At 43.5% G+C, this 21422-nt stretch overlaps 1 protein-coding gene across 1 annotated transcript in view; it reads right to left on the reverse strand.

The window, feature by feature from the left end:
* LOC147453916 (Signal recognition particle, SRP9/SRP14 subunit) overlaps positions 1-18200 on the reverse strand; it is a 50837-nt gene extending 32637 nt beyond the window's left edge. Inside the window, exons 1-3 of the mRNA XM_086517223.1 lie at positions 18043-18200; positions 17835-17903; positions 17648-17741 (exon numbers count right to left, since the gene is read on the reverse strand). Of these exons, the coding sequence (XP_086373349.1) occupies positions 17648-17741; positions 17835-17903; positions 18043-18114 (235 nt within the window). The 5' untranslated portion in view covers positions 18115-18200. The remainder of the gene's footprint in view (positions 1-17647; positions 17742-17834; positions 17904-18042) is intronic.
* Positions 18201-21422: the final 3222 nt, after the last annotated feature.

Below are 21422 nucleotides of genomic sequence, written 5' to 3' on the forward strand. Positions count from 1 at the left end.
TTGGATTTATTGAAGTCTTACATTTCTGATCAGAAGACTCAATGAAAAAAATATTTGCCTTTGGTGGAATTTGCCTACAATAACACGGTTCACTCTTCGACGGGGAAGGCACCATTTGAGATCAGAAGACTCAATGGGAAAAATATTTGCCTTTGGTGGAATTTGCCTACAATAATACAGTTCACTCTTCGACGAGGAAGGCACCATTTGAGGTAATCGAAGGTGCTAAGAAGGTCCCTCCCTTTCTAAGCGCTAAAGACAAGATTTTTGATGCCGATCAGTATACGAGGGAGGAAATGTGCGATATGGACTTTCTATTATATTTCCCTTATTATTGATCGTGTTAGGGATCTTATGTTTCCCGGCAGAAGGGAGGAGTTGCTCTTGTGTACATACCAAAAGACAAATTTTGTTCCCAATTATCGACAGGGTCTGGATGTTTTCTCTTGATTTGGGACAGTTTCCATGTTTTGTAAAGAATACAGGTGCTATGTTCTCAACATAAAGCTAAACCGGGTGGATCTAGAAATTTTTAAAAGCAGATGCAACATGGTTGCATAAAATTGGGCCCAAGGTATGATGTTAAGTTGTGCAAAGCTTGCAAAATGTGTATTCCTTATAGGTTTTTGCAGTTGGCTATGTCAGAAGAGTATTATACTGCTCCATTGTGGGGGAAATTCCTTATTATTCCGTTTGATCCAGAAGGGCAGGACATGGCTATGTGCCATGCCAGATGATGTATAGGGTTTACATTTTCCTTTATTCCAAATGGGTGTACACTCACGTGAGTTGTCAAAGCATGCTTATAGTGAAGCAGTGCTTGGGTGCATTTATGTCTATGCTTGTTGTTTTAGATAATGGTTGGCACGTGCCAGAGGATGTGCAAGTTTAGAGGGGGTGGATGTCGTGCCGCTTTGCGGGCACGGATGAAAAAGGAGGATCTGCAAGCATTTTCAAATTTTGCAAACTTATCAATAATGCCAAAATCTGATATAATGGCAGGATTGATTGATATGTATGCTTATTGTGGGTTTTGGGGCCAAGAAATGAAGATTGATGCCTACAGACCAAGCTGTGGTGATGCTGCTAAAATGAAGTTTTATAGGCCAAAGTTGTAGTAATTGGAATGCTCTACAAGCCTGTCTTTACGGCTCGTTGATTGGTGGAGTCCGGATGGAAAAGTTATGAGCAATTTAGTTTTTTCCAAGGGCCGGGTCTGCTATCTTTAGACCGGAGTTGGGATACGTGCTCGAGTGATCTATTTCAACTCGACAAGGTTCCCAATGATAACATCTAGCACGGCTAGTGTATGTGCTTTACCGTGCTTGAATTGGGCATTTGGTGCTAAAGTTATGGCCGATTCGGTTTGCTATGCAATCTCAGACATCTATGAGTGGGAAAAATTAATGTTGAAGCAGTCAAGTTTGTGCTTGGGACGGTTTTAGTTGATATTTGGGCAGAATAGCCTAATCTTGGGATTGTTTTGATTATCAACATGCCATATGTGATGCTTTTACGAAAGCAAATAAACTTCAAGATGGGGTTATCTCTTTGCAATGTCATCGTTCAAAATGCATGGAGTAAGGGTGTGGTCCGAAAAATTCCGGGAAAAAGATGTTGTGCTTGGAAGTGCTTTGACCCAAATTGTGATGCCCGAGCTATTGGCGAAATGAGTTGACTTGGTTTATATGTATAATATATGTGGTGCTTTAATGAACACACATAAAGTTAGTGATAAGCTTTCAATTGAGAAGTTTGAATCTTGGAGAGTATTGATTACGGGGAATGCCCAACATGACAGCAAAAAGGCGGACGGGTGGTGCTTTGGCCGATGTGTGTATCTCAACGTGGTGCTAAGCAATGTCTTGGTCGACTGTGCATGCCAAATATGGAATTAAAGGCTGCCCATAAGCAAAGGCCACCCAAGGGCCATGGAAATGGCTCTTGAAGGAGGGTTTTTGTAAATGGGGGTGAAAGGGGGGGAATTTTTGGGCAATAGTGATGTCGTTACTACCCTCTTGGGCTAAGCAACACTTTTTTTTTGTTTTTAGAATGTTGCATGTCATGCAAAGCTAGAAAAAGAAAGAAGGGAAGAAGGAAAAGAAGACTTCGCGAAGAAGAAGAGAAGGAAAGGGAAGAAAAAGGAGAGGAAGGAAAAGAAAGGGAGAAAAAAAAAAGGAAAGGAGAAGAAAGGAAGGAAGAGAAAGGAAAAAGAAGAAGAAGAAAAGGCCGGGGGAAAAAGAAGGGAAGGAGAGGAGAAGAGAAAAGGGAAAGAAAGAAGAAGAAGAAGGGGAGAAAAAGAAAGAAAGGAAAGCAAGGAAAAGGAAAGAGGGGGAAAGGAGGAGAAAGGAAAAAGAAGAAGACAAGCCGGAAAAATTTCAACTTTTCTCTCTCTCTCTCACGCGCTCACTCTTTTTGGCGGATATGCTTTCTCTCGATATTGGGAGGAATTTTTTTTCGGGGAATCACCTCGTGCTCTTGATGCAAAGATAAGAAACACACAGGAAGAAGATGATGGACGCGCTCGACCTCAAGGTTATTCTTTTTTAGAATGAGATTACATGAGGGTATGTCAACAGAGAAGGATTTGAGCGAGTGAAGGTACAAAGGGTGGATTCTAAAGCTTGAATCAGGACCGACCTGTGATCATTGCGGGTTCGCATGTATGCCGCCAACGACGGCTTGAGCATGCAGCGGGCAAGAATCAACCTTATGATTGGTTGGAGGGCCAGGTAGCAGGAATTCAACGTGTATGGGTGCCGTTGCTCAAGATTCTGTCATTACCCAGGGTTTTTTGTTAGAGTTTTGATGAATACCGAGGGTCGATTTTGACCGTACTTTTTTGGGAAACTCAATGAAAACACGGTTGGGTCACATTTGTGTTGTAAATTTCTTGTTGTTTCAATCTTGTTGCCTCTTTCTCTCTCTACTCTCTCACAACCAAAAGCCCGGTGCTTTCCTGGTCAACCCTGAAGAACCGCGCTCTCCAATAGCGCATGGCTCTGGCAGATCCAGAAGAGGTGGCTGCCCCGAGACTGTGTAGAGATGATGCATGCTGACCCCATACCTCCGTAGAAGTGGAAGCATGGGAGGTAAATCTTAACAAGTGTTTGTGGGCTTACAAGACATCTTATAAAGTTGCCACCAACTTTAACCCGTATGAATTGGTTTTATGGTAAAGAGGCTATGTTGCCTGTACATGTCCAATTGGGGGCATTGAAGGGTATGTGGCGTGTTGATAGAGCTCACCAGGATGTTTTGCAGGACAGGATTGCTTGCCTTGAAGCTTTAAAGATGGACAAGAAAGCTACGACGGACTTCTATGTGAAGCAATGAGAGGAGAATGACGAAGTTCAACCAACGTTTGCCAGAGAAGCAAATAGAAAAGGGCAATCTAGTGATGAAGTATGAGAGTTACCTCGACTTCACCTTCCAAAAGCAATTCAAGAAGAAATGGACGGGGCCGTACAAAGTTCATCAAGTTTTCCCCAATGGTACCTACCAATTGGTGAGGTTAAATGGTAAATGTCCCAAACACAAGGTCATGGTGTGCGTCTCAAGTTGTACTTTGAAAGAGAATTGGTACAAACGGTGCATCACGTGATAGCCAAGGGGGTTAGACAACCCACCTAAACAAGAGCTATAAACAGCAATTTGAGTCAGTGGTAGACGTTTTTTATGTTTGCTCAAGTGTTCTCTAGTTTTGCAGTTTCAAGTTCAATAAGCTCCTCTTGTGGTTGAACATAAATGTTCAAGAAGGGGGTTGAGCAATGATGGTGCAACTAAAGCGGGTCTGTGCTAGGAAGAGCAAGAAGCAAGGCTGAGGATATCTGTAGATGCATGCCAGAGAGGTAAAGAAAGTATGAAGATCCAGGGCACACTTGTGTGTGCAGATACGTATGCATTTTAGGATTGTTTTGGCCAAAGTGCTCTACTACGTGGCTTCTCAAAGGTGGCTAATCGGAGAGCTTAAAGTGCAGAAATGGAATTACAGTTCAAAGTGCTCTACAGGCTGGTCCAAGAGACCTATCAATCGGAGGTGTATAGCTCAAGTTATGGCAGTTTGAAGAAAGGGTGCTTTGCCAGATTCTCACCGGATTGGACGGGTATAGCGGGATGGTCAAAGCATGGGAGAGTTGATAGATCTGAAGTACTCAATTTATGGAGCATGTTAGTCTTTTCGGATTGGCAATCGGAGTTCAAATGACCAAGATATGAGCAGTTAATTTTGCTGAGGCCAGTTTTGTACCCTTTTGACTGCCTCAGTAAGTGTGCCATCAGATGTTTTTTCAAGCCCCGCCAAGGTTTGTAGATATAGTATAAAGCATTGGAAGCTAGCTGGAATTGACGGCTCGTCAAACAAAACAGAGGACGTCAAGATATTGAAGTCGGAAGTTGAAAGTTAGCCAAGCGGAGATGATTGCAGACAATTTTTTCCCATTTTGGGGCCGGTCATTTTAGGTCGTCAGTTTACCAAACATCTGAATCGCCCAACCCTGGAGCACAAATATTTGACCATTCAAAGTGGCCCTAAAAACAAAAAATTGTATAAGGTTCTATGAGGCTTTTAATATGACCATTGAGAGTGTGGCTCATGAGGAGCCACCACGTGGCACAGCAAAAATCCCGTATGCAAGAGAAGACCGGTTGGCATGGGGTATAAGACCCAACCAAGCACCCCTCTATGGCATCAAAAGAGAGAGGAGGTGTCACAAAGTGATGACGTGGCGACCAACAGCAGAAACCCTAATTTCTGCCAAAAACCCTAAAATTCCTGCAAACCCTGATTTCTGCCAGAAACCCTAATTTTGCAGAAACCCTAATTTCCGAAAATCACGGAGGTGAAAAAAGAAACAAAAAAAAAATTTTGTTGTTTTTTCTTAGCGACGCAAATCCCTGCTTTTTTGGCTTTGCAAGGAAATTGGAAGAGAGATAAAGAGAGAATATGCTTTATTTTTACTCTCATTGAGAGAGAGAGAGAGAAACTGCTTTTGAACTGAAAGCTTTTGGGGCTCTGCTTTTGGGGCTCCCTTGTAATCTTTATATACACGGTTTAGGGCTCACTCTGCAGAGCATCTGGACGCAGAGTCTGAGAGTGAAACCCTAACCGCTCTTGTACTTTGACATTGATTAATACATAAAGAAATACCGAAAGGGGCGCCAGTCTTTGGGGCCAATATCTCTAGGCACGGAACTCCGCCGGGTCAGTGTAAATCTATTGTGATCTGTGAATTGTTTTGAAGTGGTTATTTGGTGCGGTCGCGATTGATTCTTGACTTGGAGTGTCCAAGTCTGTTACAGTGGTATCAGAGCCCGGCCGATTTCTCTTCTACGGGAAATCCGATCCCCAATTTTTTTTCCGTGGCACCTATGGCTTCACGCAAGGATCAGTCGACTCCCTCTGCATCTGGAGATGCGGGCAGGGATCACAACGAACATTCCAGCACAGAGTATGGCCCGCCTCGACCAACTCAGGCGGAGCAAAGAGAGATGAAGCGTCATCAATTGATCGGCAATGCAACAAAGATGATGCTCAGTTTTGGGAAGGATCCGAAATTGGCAAAATATATGAGCGAGACTTCTTTTCAGGAAGTGCATGCGCAGTGGCAGAAAACCACTACACCACCCCTGAAACCCGCTCTCAAGAAACCTTCTGATCACAAACAGTACTCAGAGAAGGCATTACAAGAGGTGGTTGATGCACGGATTGCTCAGCTTTTTCACGCGCAAAAGAAAGCCAAAAAGCACGGCAAAAAGTAGAAGAAAAGCACTGACTTCCCGGGATATTTGGGTCGTTAATCAACTTTTGACAAGGCAAAGAACAGAAGAAGCGTGTTCGATTTGAAGGAGTACCCAATTCTTCTTCTTCTTCTTCTTCTTCTTCTTCTTCTTCTTCTTACAGTTCTTCTAGCTCTTCATATTCGAGCGAAGAAGACAGAAAAGGTAAAAAGCGAAGCAAGAAACAAAGCTTCGGAAAGGGCAAGAAAAAGGCAAAGAAGGCTAAATCTCGCCCAGAGACTAACAGTTCTACTGAGGACTCGTCTACAGACAGCTCATATTCGGATGATGGAAACTTTTATGCGAACAAGAAGAATTTTTACAAAGCCAACCAGTATGACTCTCTCGAAGATAGAAGCAAGAAAGTCCGAGAGTTTAAGGAAGGTGGCCACTCGATCAAGTTTGATACTTTTTCAGGATACTCAGATGCTTCGAAGGCTTTGTCTTTTATACAGCAGTTTGACATCGCTTTCGCAGGAGGACGCTATTCAGAGCACTCCAAGATTCGGAGAGTTGCCTCTTACTTTAAGGGAAATGCTCGTACTTGGTGGTCCACGCTTCTTTTAAACAAGATTGTGCCAGTTAAATGGCTGAAATTTAAGAAGCTTTTTATTTCTTCTTGGTTGAAGCAAGAATATGAACGAGATGTAAGAGCTACTTGGAACCATCTTCGGATGACCAAGAAAGATACAATCAATGCTTACTGTGAAAGATTGAGGAGCTCTTTTCTACCCGCCTCTTCATTCAAGAAGATCTCGTTCAGAGAACACATTGAGCGGTTTACCTTGGGTCTACCTACAGAGATCCGAGACCACTGCTTGGAACAGAAGTCAGCTTCTATTCAGGAGTTGATGAGTCATGCGAAGCGGGGCTTTGCCATTCACTCTGGCAGTCTGACCTACCCCATAGATGAGGCCATGACACAAAGAGCCGAACAAACTTCTGGGAATGAAAGTAGAAAGAAAAAGAGCAACCCAGAGAAAAGGGATGCTGTCACCAACCAGTGGCAATTCCATTTTTGTTTATTTTTCTCTTTCTTTGGGGAATTTCGTTTGTTTTACCTTTTGGAAACACCCCTCTGGAAATCTAACTGCCCTGCATTGCATAGCCAGCGTGGAACTGTTCAGAGAGAGTCCAGGCCTGAGGGCTAAAGAGCACTAAGGTTGGACAAGGACTATGGTTAGCCAAAGTGGGGTCATTGGCCAGCCAAAGCGGAATCCTTTGCTACATAGGCTACATTTCAGTTCTGGGTGTGGCTGCAGTGTACAAAGAGGGTCGGATAACCTAGAAGAATGTAATGGCAGAAACTCCTAAATTTTAGGGACTGCTATTTTTGGACGGCAAAATGTCTTCGCGTCATTACGTGCAATTTGACATGGGGATCATTTTGTTACTCTGTGGCCAAGTCAACAGAGGCTGCAGGTGAGATATTTTTAGACCCGAGGGTCTAAAGCGGGAAAATGCACAAAGGAGTGACATTTGGCACTCTGAGGCCAGTTTGCTACTTAAAGAGAAGGTAAAAACGTGATTTTCAACTGTGAGCTCGTTTTTTAGTGTTGTCACAAGTGGGAGAGCTTCAATGGAGTGTTGGCTTACCCTCTATGTACAGTGAGGTGCAGGATGTCATGATCTACACACCTCTCACTGCTCTCTCTCTCTCTCTCCCCTATTCTTTATGGTTATGCCCCTCTAGTGGACTCGTCAGATTGACCAATGTACAATTGTGTGGGTTCATGCGCGATTGCCGAGACAAGAGCCTCTTGCACAAGTACTGGATTAGCTAGCGGCTAATCCCCCGCAGGTACAGGTGATTCAGAGAGGTTTCACATGCGAAATCTCGTCCGATTCAAAGGGCAAGTAGCCCTATAGGTGCGGGAGCTCGAGGACTTGCTACGGATGCGACCGGCACGCGAAACGGAGCCCGAAACAGTGAATTACAGTCTGCTGTGTATTTTGGAGGTTTAGGGTTTTGGCCCTAAACGGACCCTAATACCCCCAGGAGGTTCGGGGACGCGAGGGGACCGATGTACAGGTGATCTGGCGCATTTTTGGGGCAGAAAACAGAGAATTCAGCGTGCTGCAGATTCTCGCCAGGTTTTGTTAAGTGTCTGAATGCGTCGGGAAAGTCATCCAATGCGTGGGAATACTGACTATGAAGGGTCCTAGTATAGTTATGCTGCCGAAATCGGGCCAGAACAGTTGAAATTCAGCCAAGGTTGTGCGAGCAGCTTGTAGGGAACCACAGCTTTTATTCCCTCTTTTAAAGAATAAAGAAATACCGAAAGGGGCGCCTATTTAGGGGCCAATCTGGTGTTGACTCGCATACATATGCATTCTAGCATCTGTATCTCATTCCCCTCTCTTGTGTCATTATAGCACAGGTAGAATAGAAGATTAAAAATGGGTGAAAGCTAAATCAAGGTTTGAAATAAAGTCTACCGCCCTTTTTGAAGTTAGCAGGCCGGTTACATGGTTCCATCCACGGGATTAAATCACTTTTTCCTCAAAAAGTGAGCCTTGGTCAGTTTGGGTTAAAGACACAGAGAGAGTTTGGGATGACCTTGAAAACACAGAGAGTTTGAAAGTAGATCGAGTGGATTTACAGGTGAGAAAGGCTACGAGTCTTTCTTTGGATTTACAGGTGAGAAAGGTCGTAGCCTTTCTTTGGATTTACAGGTGAGAAAGGCTACGAGAGTCTTTCTTTGGATACAGGTGAGAAAGGCTACGAGTCTTTCTTTGGATACAGGATGGATGGCAACAAGGAAGAGGGTTCCTTTTCAGAGGATAGACAGCCTATTCCAACTGCACATGAAATTGGCGAGAGTTCACGCCAAGCAGAGAAAGCTTAGCAGGTTGTTACTGCTGTGACCATGTTCAAGCAATTGATGGAGAATCCAAGATTTATGGAGTTCATACAATCTTCATCAATAGCACATCAAGTTCAAGGAAGTTTTGGCATGCCAGGAACAGTGTTTAGGGGTATGCAAGGCATGGTGCCCAACCCCATGCATGCAAACATTGGTTTGCACCCAGGATTTCACGGCACACAAGGTCAGTTTGGGGTGTCACAAGGCAACTTGAGTATGGCTGGTTTTTCAATCCCATCAGTGAATATGACACCTAGACATCAACATGTTACTGGCCAGGGAGTACAGATGGCTCCCACAGGTGTACCCATTATGCAAACTATCTCTTTTGACAATTTGGAGTCAATGGATAAGCTAAAGCCATACAAAGAAGATGATCAGTGAGTCCATTGACACATTCAATGGCTTTGATGAGAGGACAAAGGTTTTCTCTTTCCTCGAACAGTTTGACAAAGCATTTGTTGGAAGGAGCATTTAAAGTCAGGAAAGCTGCCACTTTTCTGGAAAAAAAATGCAAGTCAGTGGTGGAATACACTGTTGTTACAAGGACAGACTCCTTCCACTTGGAATGATTTCATACAGGTACCGAATTAGCTAAAGGCTAATCAAAACAGGTACAGGATGATTTAACAAGATTTCTTGCGAGAAATCTCGTGTAAATCAAAGGGCAAGTAGTCCTACTGATGCAGAAGATCAAAGGCTACGAATTGGTGCGATTGACACGCAAAACAGAGCCCGAAAGAAGAAAATACAGCTTGCTGTATTTTTCTGCAGATTTGACCCTATTTGATGCCTTTTTGTCCCAAGAGCTTCGGGGAAGCTAGAGGACAGTAATACAAGTGATTTGGAGCATTTTAGGAGCTAAAAACAGAGAATTCAGCGTGCTGAATTTCCAGGACAGGTTTGCAAAAGTGCTCTATTATGCGTGGATAATCACTTGGATATGTGGATTTTTGGTTGTGAAGGTTTCTACTACAGTTATGCTACCAAAATAGGGTCAAAAAGAGAATTCTCAGCCCAATAAAAGTGACAGCATAAGGGTAGATCACAGGTTAATCTCCAAAGATCAAGATGAAGAACAGAGAAAGATTGTTTTCGATGCTCAGTATGCAAATCAGTGATATTGCATAAAGGCTGAAATTGCCTGAGAGTTGGAAGATTCACAATGCGTTTCACGTGAGTCTTCTCAGACCCTATGTGGGTGATGTGCCAGAAGATATGCCAGCTGAAGATCAGCCGGAAGTCGAGGAACTTGACGAGATCTTGGTCCCGGAACAAATTTTGGCACATAAAGAAAGAAAAGAAAAGGCAAGGTTGCAAGGTGCTGTTTGGTAAAGTTCAAAAGCTATTCACCTCTGGATGTCAAGTGGATGGAAAAAAGTGAACTTGCAGAGTCACTAAAAGTATGGGAACTTAAAACCTTGGTTTGCAACCTACCTTGACCCCTTGAGATTCACAGCTACATGGACTGTCAATGTGACAATGGCTTCTGAAAGAAATGACGTCGGGAAAGTCATCCAATGCGTGGGAATACTGACTGTGAAGGGTCCTAGTACAGTTATGCTGCCGAAATCGGGCCAGAACAGTTGAAATTCAGCCAAGGTTGTGCGGGCAGCTTGTAGGGAACCACAGCTCTTTTAAAGAATAAAGAAATACCGAAAGGGGCGCCTATTTAGGGGCCAATCTGGTGTCTGACTCGCATACATATGCATTCTAGCATATGTATCTCATTCCCCTCTCTTGTGTCATTATAGCACAAGTAGAATAGACGACTAATAATGGGTGAAAGCTAAATCAAGGTTTGAAGTAAAGTCTACCGCCCTTTTTGAAGTTAACATGCCGGTTACAGATGCACGACCCAAGCTTACTCCTGAGTGAGAGAGCTCGCTTCATCAGAGAGGGGAAGTGCTTTGGATGTGGGGAACATGGATATATCTCCGCGAAGTGCCCTAAAAAGGCACAGAAAGAACAGAATGATAAAGACGACGACAGGCCTGAGAGTTCGAGAGCAACTGAGGAACGTGGCAGAAAAGGCAGATAGAAAAGCAGAACAGGTACCACATGGCGTGGGACCTACACCGAATCTAATGAATGAAAGTACAAACTTTGCCGCTTTTGGGGCAAAGTGAAGGATCAGGAAGCTCTTTTGAAGGAGCCAAGGCCAACTTCTTTTCACTTGCAATTGGCGGCTCGATTTGGAACTACGCCCGACAGACTGACGCCACATGCGGAGGTAGTTCGACTGACACCCAGACGGGATGTTGCCATTACACCGAGCATTGGCAAACTTCGTTTTGCAATGACAGGGGTGTTCAGGGCACGTGAGTGACGTTCTGCTCAAGATCCCTTGGTACCACAAGAACTACGCCATGGTTGACTACCGAGCCGAGAAAGCGACTTTGACAAATGAAGGGCTCAGAGATTGTACTTGATAAACTTTAGTTTCTTTACTCATTCTTCTGGGAGAGAACTGAACGATGGATAAAAATTGAATATGTTTTGACCTGATCAAAAGAAAGCAAGATTTTTTCTCCACACTCATGCCGATTGCTTTTCTGAGGGCCTGAAGATCAGACCATTGACCTGATACCTGGAAGCACACCACCAAACCGGCCACCTTACCGTGTGAGCTGAGTACAGAATGAAAAGATTATGAACCCAGTGAAAGACCTCTTGGAAAAGAATCTTGTCCAGCATTGTACTTCATCGTATTGCTCTCCACTGTTGTTGGATTTGAAGAAAGACGGATCTTGGAGAATGTGCATTGATTATAGAGCTCTCAACAAAATCACCATCAAGAACAGATTTCCGATTCCTAGGATCGATGATATCCTCAACAGGTTACAGGGATCCTCGTGCTTTAGCAGGATTAATCTGAAGAGTGGATATATCAGCTCCGAATCGCGACGGGAGACGTCTACAAGACAGCCTTCTAGACTACTTTTGGATTATTTGAGTTTTTGGTGATGCCTTTTGGCTTAACCAATGCTCCTGCGACATTTAACCGGATGATGGACAGGATTTTTCGAGAGTACAGGCTATTTGTTGGCACTTTCTTTGATGATATCATTGTTTCTCCAAGAATGAGGCAGAACACAGGCTTCAGAGACTTTTTGAGACACTTTGTCTCAGCAGCACGAGTGCAAGTGGATTCGGCCAAGATAGAGACTATACGTGATTGGCCCGATTTGAAGAATGTGTTCGTACTACAAGCGGTTCATTCGAAAGTTTGCAAAGGTTGCTTCCCCTTTGCATATCTTGATACACAAAGGAGTCCCTTTTCTCGTGGGGATCCACAGAGGTGATTGCCTTTCAAACATTGAAAGAGAAATTGACTACAGGACTAGATTTGACTTTGCCGGACTTGCAGAAGTCATTTGAAGTATTTTGTGATGCTTGTGGTCGTAGTCTGGGTGCGGTCTTGTTGGTATTTTCACTTATTATTTTTAAGTGACTTTCCAACAAAAGTAGGTAGGGCAATTTTGCTAAGTTAATATATAAGCAAACCCAAGTTAGCACTTTCTGGCAGAAGAGGCAGCAGGAGCTTCCCGCTCAACAGGCAACTTCTCAGCAGTACCCCCCAGAACCCCTGGCGTTTTTGGCTTTCCCATCCTCGCCTACACTCAAGCACCCCTAGCGTTTCCTGTCTTGGCAGTTACCGCCTCGGCAGCAGTAATCAGCAACCTGGCGTTTTCCTCCCATGGTCATTAGCCCCCAGATCAGCACTAGCATTTTTGCAAGCATCAACAAGCAATAGCGTTTTTGACTTCCTGTCCCAGATCAACACTAGCGTTTTTGCTAGGATCAGCCATGCATCAGCGTTTTTGGTTTTCAGCCTAACCCGCATCGGAACCACAGCATTTTCAGCCCAAAGGGACAGCAGCAGATCAGCCCCAACTTGGTTGCAAAAGTTCCCCCAATTTCAGCCATAAAAACGCAGCCAAAACAGTCATTTTCAGCCACCAAAACAGTCCCGAAATTCAGCAATTAGAAGATCTCGGATTTCAGCCATCTAGTCGTCGTCGTCATCGGCATAGTCCCAAGTTGCATCAGTCCATTGCATACGCATTGTACCACTTTGTGCAATCAAAAGTAGACCATTCTCGCCGAAGAGAGAGGGGCCTTCGGAGGAGGGTTTTACAACGTCTCTGGTGTCGTATCTCTCTTCTCTCTATCTCTCGGTCTCATTCACTTGCACGCACAGTGTCCATTCACTTTGTTTGTGATCATAGCACTTTCCATTTAGCACGGAAGGCTCTACCTTCCATAAGAGCAAAAGGAACCTTGAGCACAGTTCGGAGCACTCATCTTGAGCAAAGCGCAAACAATCATTCCGCTGCACCTAACAGGTTCTTGGTTAAGTTCAAGAACTATCCTGCATTTGATGCGAAGTGGATGGAGGAGTACCTAGCAGATACTCCTCGGATTGTGAAACTTTACCTCGATGTTTTGGTTTAGTATAGTCTACTCCAAACGGAACCCGGAAATTCAGCTTGGCTGAAGATCTCGTGCAGTGGGATGCACAAGAGGGGAGTCGCTCCGCTCCTTTGTCAACAGATGCCTTGATTTTGATACTAAAGTCATTGATGTCTCTTTGAGCTTCAGGGATACTGAGAGCTGACAGTATTCTGCTGGATGACTTTATGAAATGGAATTCTTGATAATGATACTGATTTGTTCTTGACTTCTTTTAAGTGCAGGAACTGATAGACGAAATGACTGCAGCATTTTGGTCTGATTGATCTCGAATAGACATGGTTGCAATAGGGGTTAGTCAATCAAACATCGATGAGGTCTCGATTGGACCTAGATGTGATTGCTAGCTACATTGCCGATAAATCATGGTCTAAGATCCGAATGAATGTTGAATGTCATGTGATGTCCTGTGATGTCGTGTGATGTGACTGTCAATTTGGTACATGTGCTAGATGTGTGTCCCTAGTACGTAGGTACTAACAGTCAGTGTTTGCTAAGACGGTTTATGGCTTTTGTCGGTTTTGCAGACATAATCGCGGTCGATTACAATGCTTTCGAGAGGGGGGTTATGTCACAAAGTGATGGCATGGCTACCGACAGTAAAAACCCTAATTTCTGCCAGAAACCCTAAAATTCCTGCAAACCCTAATTTCTGCCAAAAACCCTAATTTTGCAAAAACCCTAATTTTCGGAAATCGCGGAGGTGGAAAAAGAAACAAAAAAAAAAAGTTGTTTTTTTTTAGCGACGCAAATCCTTGCTTTTTTGGCTTTGCAAGGAAATTGGAAGAGAGATAAAAGAGAGAATTTGTTGTATTTTTACTCTTATTGAGAGAGAGAGAGAGAGAGAGAGAGAGAGAGAAACTACTTTTGAACTGAAAGCTTTTGGGGCTCTGCTTTTGTAATCTTTATATACACGGTTTAGGGCTCACTCTGCAGAGCATCTGGACGCAAAGTCTGAGAGTGAAACCCTAACCGCTCTTGTACTTTGACATTGATTAATACATAAAGAAATACCGAAAGGGGCGCCAGTCTTTGGGGCCAATATCTCTAGGCACGGAACTCCGCCGGGCCAGTGTAAATCTATTGTGATCTGTGAATTGTTTTGAAGTGGTTATTTGGTGCTGTCGTGATTGATTCTTGACTTGGAGTGTCCAAGTCTGTTACACGAGGGAGAGCTCCAAGTGATGGTGCTCCCTCCCTCTTGCGTGTGTGCAGCGCTATGGGCACTGCTCGAGGCGGTCATGGGCGGCTATGCGCGGCCTGTGGCATTGCGGTGGCTGCTGGTGGCGTTTCTCGCATCGGTAGAAAGCCCAGTTGGGGCTCATTCCCATGCTGGCCCCCCCTTTTGGTAGGCATAGAGGGGCCTCCCGTGGCGCCCAAGAGGCGGCGTCCGATGCAATCAAAGTGAAAGTTGAACAGGAAAGTCGACACGGGACCAGTCTCGCCCAAGTAAACAAATCAACATGCAAATATCTCTAAAATGAACTAGTCGAATTGGACATGTGTCCGGTGAGCATAAACTTGCCTCAAGTGTAAAAAACGCCCTATAAGGGCCCCAATTTGGGGCTTTTTCGCCAGTGTGAGGGGAAAGCCTGTGAGAAGAGGAGAGTGGTGTATAGATGAGTTTTTAATGAAGTATTAAGCTCCATAGATTCCTTTTTTTTGCCCCCCCCCCCCCCCCCCCCCCCCCCCCCCCCCCCCCCGCCCGGGGCCACCTTCTCTTCTTCTTTGTGTGTCGGTGCCGGCGTGTGGGTATGCGCCCCGGACCATTTATGGTGGAGAGAGAGAGAGAGAGAGAGAGAGAGAGAGAGAGAGAGAGAGGTTTCTTGTGCGGTTATGGTGTGTGAAATTGAAACATTGAGGGTAGCGTGTGGCTGTTGATTTCCATAACGGTGTGTGTGTGTGTATCAGTGTCCACTTGAGGGTGTATTTCTCAAAGAGTGTCATTTCAAGCGTGATATTGAGTGGATTGGGGTGCCGTGAGTGCCCTGGGCTATAGAGAGACAATTGTGTGTGTTTTTGGGTGTGTTCTCATTCCCCCTTTCCAACATGGCATGCCCAACGGGAAGAGAAACGGCCGAGTGGGCAAGAGGAACTAAAACCCCCAAAGAACTAAACCTAGAAAGTGTGGCCAACGGGCCTAAACTGACGAGGACTAGGGATTTTTAATCCTACTCCTACCCAACTTATGGAGCATCGATCGAGGGGCCTAAAAACCAATATCAAAAGCTTGATCGCTAACTCTTGGTTCTATAAATTGCATTGATATGCTGACGTAGCAGGCTATACGGAATTCTACGTTTTGCATTGCAAGTACTGATGTGGCAGGCTGTACAGATTTTCGCGTTTTGCGCTGCTGGCATTTTTGGACAGCTTTACGTAAGCTTCGCGCAGTTGCTTTTGGTTGCAATGATGTTGGACTCAATGCTTTTGGGACTCTGCTTTTGGGCATCCCTTGTACTCTTTATAAGTGCCTTGGGGTCACTTCTTCGGAGAGCATTTGGACGCAAAGTCTCGAAGAGAGTTGGACCCTTGGGAGTAGTTCTTTGGGAGCATAATAATGAAGAAATACCAGAAGGGGTGTCAATCTTTGGGGCCAGTGCGTCTTGGCTCAACACTCCGTTGTGTCGTCTCTCTCTCTCTCTCTCTCTCTCTCTCTCTCTCTCTCTCTCTCTCTCTCTCTCTCTCTCTAGTCAAGTTCAATATTTTGCAATTTCTGTTCGTGTGTTGCTATTGATTTCTCACTTGGAGTGTCCAAGCTTGTAACAGAGAGTGAGGTGATATCCTCTCAAGATGTGTTCCAAACAAATCAAGATCAATAGCAGTTTTTACTCTCAGTTCCGATGAAGTTCCTCCAAATACAATTTGCGGTTCATTATTGAATATGGTGGTTGGTGCAATTCTTTGAGTCTGTCATTAGACAATTGATTTCTCGGTAGCTTTGGTTGTCCCATTCTTTGGACTTCCCGTAGCAGCTTGGAGATTCTGGCATGCAATATATGACCGGAGGTGCAAGTTTCCAACTCTTTCCTCGATGCTAGAGCACTTGAGTTGGGAAATGCTCCGGATACTTATAGTTTATGCCTTTACCCTCAGTTTTGATGCATTCTCTATAAACATCAATACCTTTTGCAAATGCTAATTTTCCGACTTGTGAGTCAGTTGAGTTCAGGAGATTCTTGATAGAGCCGGATTTACTTTCAGCGGACATGTTAGTTCCCAGATGTCTTTCAAGGGTTGTGGTTGGATGGTATATTGGTCAAGTACTATTTGGCCTCAGAGTTCTACAACAGATATCCTCGTCCACGAAACTCTCTCTTTACAATTGCAGATTGCTCAATCCAATTTCGTGGTCTGTCTTCCTTTCCAAGAGCTGAGAGGGGGTGTGTTCAGGCATCTCATTCGATTTGTCCAGCCAGTCCCAGTTTCTCTCCCAGGGAGAGGTGCTAGGGAGTGAGGGCCGTTTTGTGGCTTTGCCCAGCTAGTGTGAGGTTCTTTTCTCATGTCGGGTTATATTTACTATGATTAGCCTTGGGTTTTGGCTTGGTTCCATGGCCATTAGGCTCTTGCACGCTCAAAATATTTTTTCCAAACTTGCCATATTTTTCCCATGGCCTTACTGGCCACTTGTGCATTTTTCTTGCATTTCCCCTATTTTCCTCCCGTCGTTGCTAGTGGACAGCGGCCGACCTAGACTTATGGGGCTCTATATGGAGAGGACAAAGCACTGGGGGAGAGATGTAGTCCAGAGCCCTTGGCGCCCCTAGTGGGCACAATGGGCAGGGAGATGGACAGCCAGGTAGTGTTTTTGCTACAGATCAGCCCTAGAGTTTTTGCCTCCCAGCTGTAGGGAAGCATAGAGACAGTTGATGGGCAGCAGGGACATTCTAACTTGCATTTTTCTTCTCATAGCATCTACATGGAGACAATGTGATCAAAACGTGAAGGTTTCAAAAAAGAGAAGAACCCATGAACCAAAGATGAGTCAAAGGAAAAGAAGGTCAAAATTTCATCAATGTTGGCTCAATATCTCTAGGATCTACCAGAAGTTGTCTCAAATCTGTCTTCTAAATTGCGAAAAGCATCAAAAACGTTCGCGTTTGTCCCAAGGAGCACATAAAAAGTTCTTCACTCGAGTGTTTTGGGTCAAAATTGAGGACCACTATTGGAGCGATGTGGCTCTTGTGATCAGGGCCTAAAATTGACACCTGTTTTCCTGTCAGCTATTTTGACAGTGTCAAAACAGGTGCTTCAAAAAAACGTCCCGTCATTTGACATTCTAAAACTTGAAATTGCCTGTAATTTTTCATATTTACACCCTGAAATTTAGGTTATGTATGGCAACTTATGTAGATTCCCCTTTCATACGCTTTGTGTAAGGTGACCGGTAATTGCCTATCAAAAGAAACTTCTACTATGCTTGTCAATTTTAGGCCTGCTTGTGATTAAGAAGTTCATCGCATACTCCTATAAGATTCAAAAATATATATGCAGACCTTATTAAAGCAAAGAAGTTCAACTCTTACCTTTGGGGCCGCGTGCCATCATAGTGAAGAAAATGTTGTTAAGTTTCTCCATCTTCTTGGCATCTTGGAGCTGGTCTGTTTTGTACTTCAGGCACTGTTAACAGCGAGTTGAAACTTTCACAGATTTTAAGAGGGGCGATGCAAAGAAATCGACAATTGAAAGCTGACAGTAAATTTGCAAACATACCACGCGATCGTCAGTGACCTTCAAGACCAGCTTTCCATCACAATGGCGGTACTTCATGACATAGCGGGTCTGCATGGAAACAGACAAGAATTTTCTCCGTGGCGACGTTCATATTGTTCTTTGGGTCAGGGAAAACTCGGCCACAATGCAAGCAAGCATTCCTAGTGAAAGAGAGCCACGGCGAAAAGGAGGAGGAGGAGAAAGTTACCTTGAGAGGCTCTGCTTGGAAAAGATCGACAGAACGTTTTGTAAATTCATCCCAGGACTCTATGTACACCATCGCTCGCTCACATACGCTCTGCGCTCTCTCTCTCTCTCTCTCTCTCTCTCTCTCGCACGCATTAATTTAATAAGATCTCTTGGTCAATTAAAGTGCTTCGTCGTAAAATGAATCAAAATTATCACAATTTATCTAGGGTGGCGGTGAACATGGGTTTTATTTTTCGTGATAGCTAGGGTAGAGGAGCCAGTAGGGGGACGGGAAACTTGGGGAGCTTGAATCTCCCTCCTCCGAACTCAATTTTTTGCGCTGAGTAGTTCAATTTTATCGCCTTTTCATAAGCTTTCAGGAAAAATAATTTGGGATTGGTCGGGTTTGAAAGTCGGTAGTTGCGGCGCGATTTTCTGAATCAAATGTATCAAAAATCGGCATGAATAAGAACACCAATGGGGGCCAAAAGAGGTAAAATGCAGCCACAACGTCTTGAACCCACGCCCTGGCCAATGAGAAGGCTTTATTTCAAATGAACTAGCCGTTTCAACTCCACTTTTTTGTGCTTCTTTTGGTCCCCAAACATATTAAAATTAGGGGTTCATGTGTCTTTTCTCTGGGGGCCGTACCACAACTGACCCCTCTACCCTAGCATCTGTTGAATGGCCTCCAAGCTTACTTTTTAGGGCCGAGTTTATTTTGCCTACACCTGTTCACTTTATTATGCTCTGAATGGGAGTGTTGGACAACCAAACCCATGCAGGCACATGGTTAGTGCCCCAACCTACCAACACAAGGGTCGCAAATTCGAGACCCGATGAGGGAATGGGGAAGTTGTGGGTTGTCCATCCCCCTCGAGATCCGTGCAAATATTTTTCCATCGTCAATCCTATCTCTCGAGCTTCATTAAAAACCACGTGTGATATAATGTTGTGGATGAACTTGGGCAAGCTTGATCTTTGCCATTTCTCCACAATGCTTCGTGAAGGTTAGCCCAAACAAGGGCTAAAGCGAAGCTCCATCTACAACAAAAAATTAAGAACATAACGATATTTTTGCAGCAAATGTAATGGACGTTTTGCACATCACATGTAACAAAATAAGGCACCAATGGTGAGCCACCCCATGGGGATTTGGAGGCGACATTGATAGCAAGGATCTAACCTCTTTTCGATTGAATTAGTAAGCGACACATTAGATTTTAGCTAGCCACAACTTGTACCAGCTTTCGTTGCCTTCAGTTCAAGAACGCCTTTTTATTGATCCCTAGCTATCTCTAAAAAGGAGACAATCATTTTATTGGTCCCTTTGCCCGAGGGATGGGCATGCAATGGATATGAGTTGGGTCAAGGCTCTGTCTATATCTCTCTCCCCCTCCCTCTCCTCCCCAAAGAGCATAATCGAAGTCAAATTATCATTTCGAAATCAACGAGTGTATACAACTAATTAGTGTCTTCTTGGATATGTGTGTGTGTGTGTGTGTGTGTGTGTGTGTGTGTGTGTGTGTGTGTGTGTGTGTTGCTGTCGACAATGAATTTAGAGAGCTAGAAGGTGGTTTGCATAAAAATGACTCAGTATTTGGTTCATTTTTGTACAATATGGTCAGAATGAGGACCCATTCCAATAATCCTGCTCCCCAAAACTACAACTATAGATGTAATTGAAAGTGAAATAGGTCTTCATCTTCAAAGTCGGACAGCATTCAAGCTAAACCACTTTAAGCAAAGATAACATTCTCATATATATCCATATAGAGAAGACAACAGCTTCCGTTAGACTTGGCTACATATAATAGGTATCAAGAACCTATCAATTGTTATTCATGTCATACTTAAAAATTATTAGTTTAGCAACTATCCTAAGTGTATGTGAGGCAAATTAGATGGAAAAGAAACTCTTTCTAAAACACTATAGCCCAACATAAGTTCATCATTCCTTTTGTAGCTAAGGTATAAAATATTGTTCTTTTAAACCATTCAATAAAACTATCACCCTTTGACACCTCCATATACTTCTGTCTGGCAAACCTTAAAAATATCATCACATCATTGGCAAAAGAGACTATTTTGTCAAGCCTTATACCCATATCCAACCAGCAAGTAGTTGGTACTTTTTGAAAGTTTAAAGCGGACTTTAGAGTAATGGGCCACATGCAAAAAAAACAAAGAATCAACAAGTTAAGTGAGTGCAAGGAATAGAAAAATCTTTTAGCAAATAGAAAAAGGAACCGGCAAATTAAAAAAATCAAGTGCATACAACAAAGATGAAATGCATGCATCACTTTTTATCACCCAATAATAAAAGCCAAATGGATAGCCATGGTAATAGCATGCAAATCAAGCCAGATGCAATGACTATGATGTCTTTCGGAGAGGGATTTATGGCTTTAAAGGGTTATGGTGCATCTAGTAAGGTTGTGTAGAGTTTTTTGAAGAAGACAGCCCTGATAAAGTTCAGAAGAAACCAATTTAAAAATTTTTCTTTTCAAAATCATACTGGAAGGCAAATTTCCCATAATCAAATGTACAACCTGTATTTATAGCTTATAAAAGTAAGAAACAAGCATTAGATACTAAAGACGACTTCCATCCTAAGAGAATACAATGACTTCAAAAATCCACTACTATCAAGTGAACCATCTTTGGGAATTAATATCCATATGAGCCACCAATCTAAAACATGTAGTGCTCCATGCAAAACCATCCTTATCAAGCTCAGGGGAACCTCATATCAATTTGAAGCATCAATCTAAAGCACCAAGTCCCTTTTTTTATATAGTAAGTGATTCAAAGATATTTTTCAAGTTCAAAGTTCACTAAGTAGCAGACAACAAGTCTAGAGTTATAGTGAGATAGCAAAGTATCCCCTACTTTAAAACTAGATCATCAGATTTTCCTGCGTCATGAACTAGAAATAAAGCCAGTAGTGGTAGCTGCCAAAAGCCAATACCAATGTAGTGTCAACATAGAATGATAAGGGGAACATGCTATTTGACCCTAAAAACCTAGCTAAATCATCTTATCATATGCCAGCTCAATCAGCTGATATGCCCCAACTAGATTGCTTGACAAACATTTACCTTAGCAAGGCATGGTATTAGCAGTGTGTATAACCAGTCCAAGCACATGAAGTAATTAAAAACATCCACCGATAGCAGTAGAAGCTTTAGCCATATGCCAAAAGGAGGTACACACATGTTTACCAGCCCTTCAAAGGTCCTACAAAACTTATCATATTGTGAACAATAGCATTCAAGACTTAACTTTTTTCATATAAAATCAGTGTTGTAAATCATATTTTTTATAGGATGGTGATAAGTCCAGAGAGCATGAAAACTTTCACAAAAGATGGATTTAGGAGAGAACCAACCCAAAAGT

Source organism: Adiantum capillus-veneris, chromosome 7, assembly GCF_014529385.1.
Source record: "Adiantum capillus-veneris isolate H3 chromosome 7, ASM1452938v2, whole genome shotgun sequence".
Lineage (NCBI taxonomy): Eukaryota > Viridiplantae > Streptophyta > Polypodiopsida > Polypodiales > Pteridaceae > Adiantum > Adiantum capillus-veneris.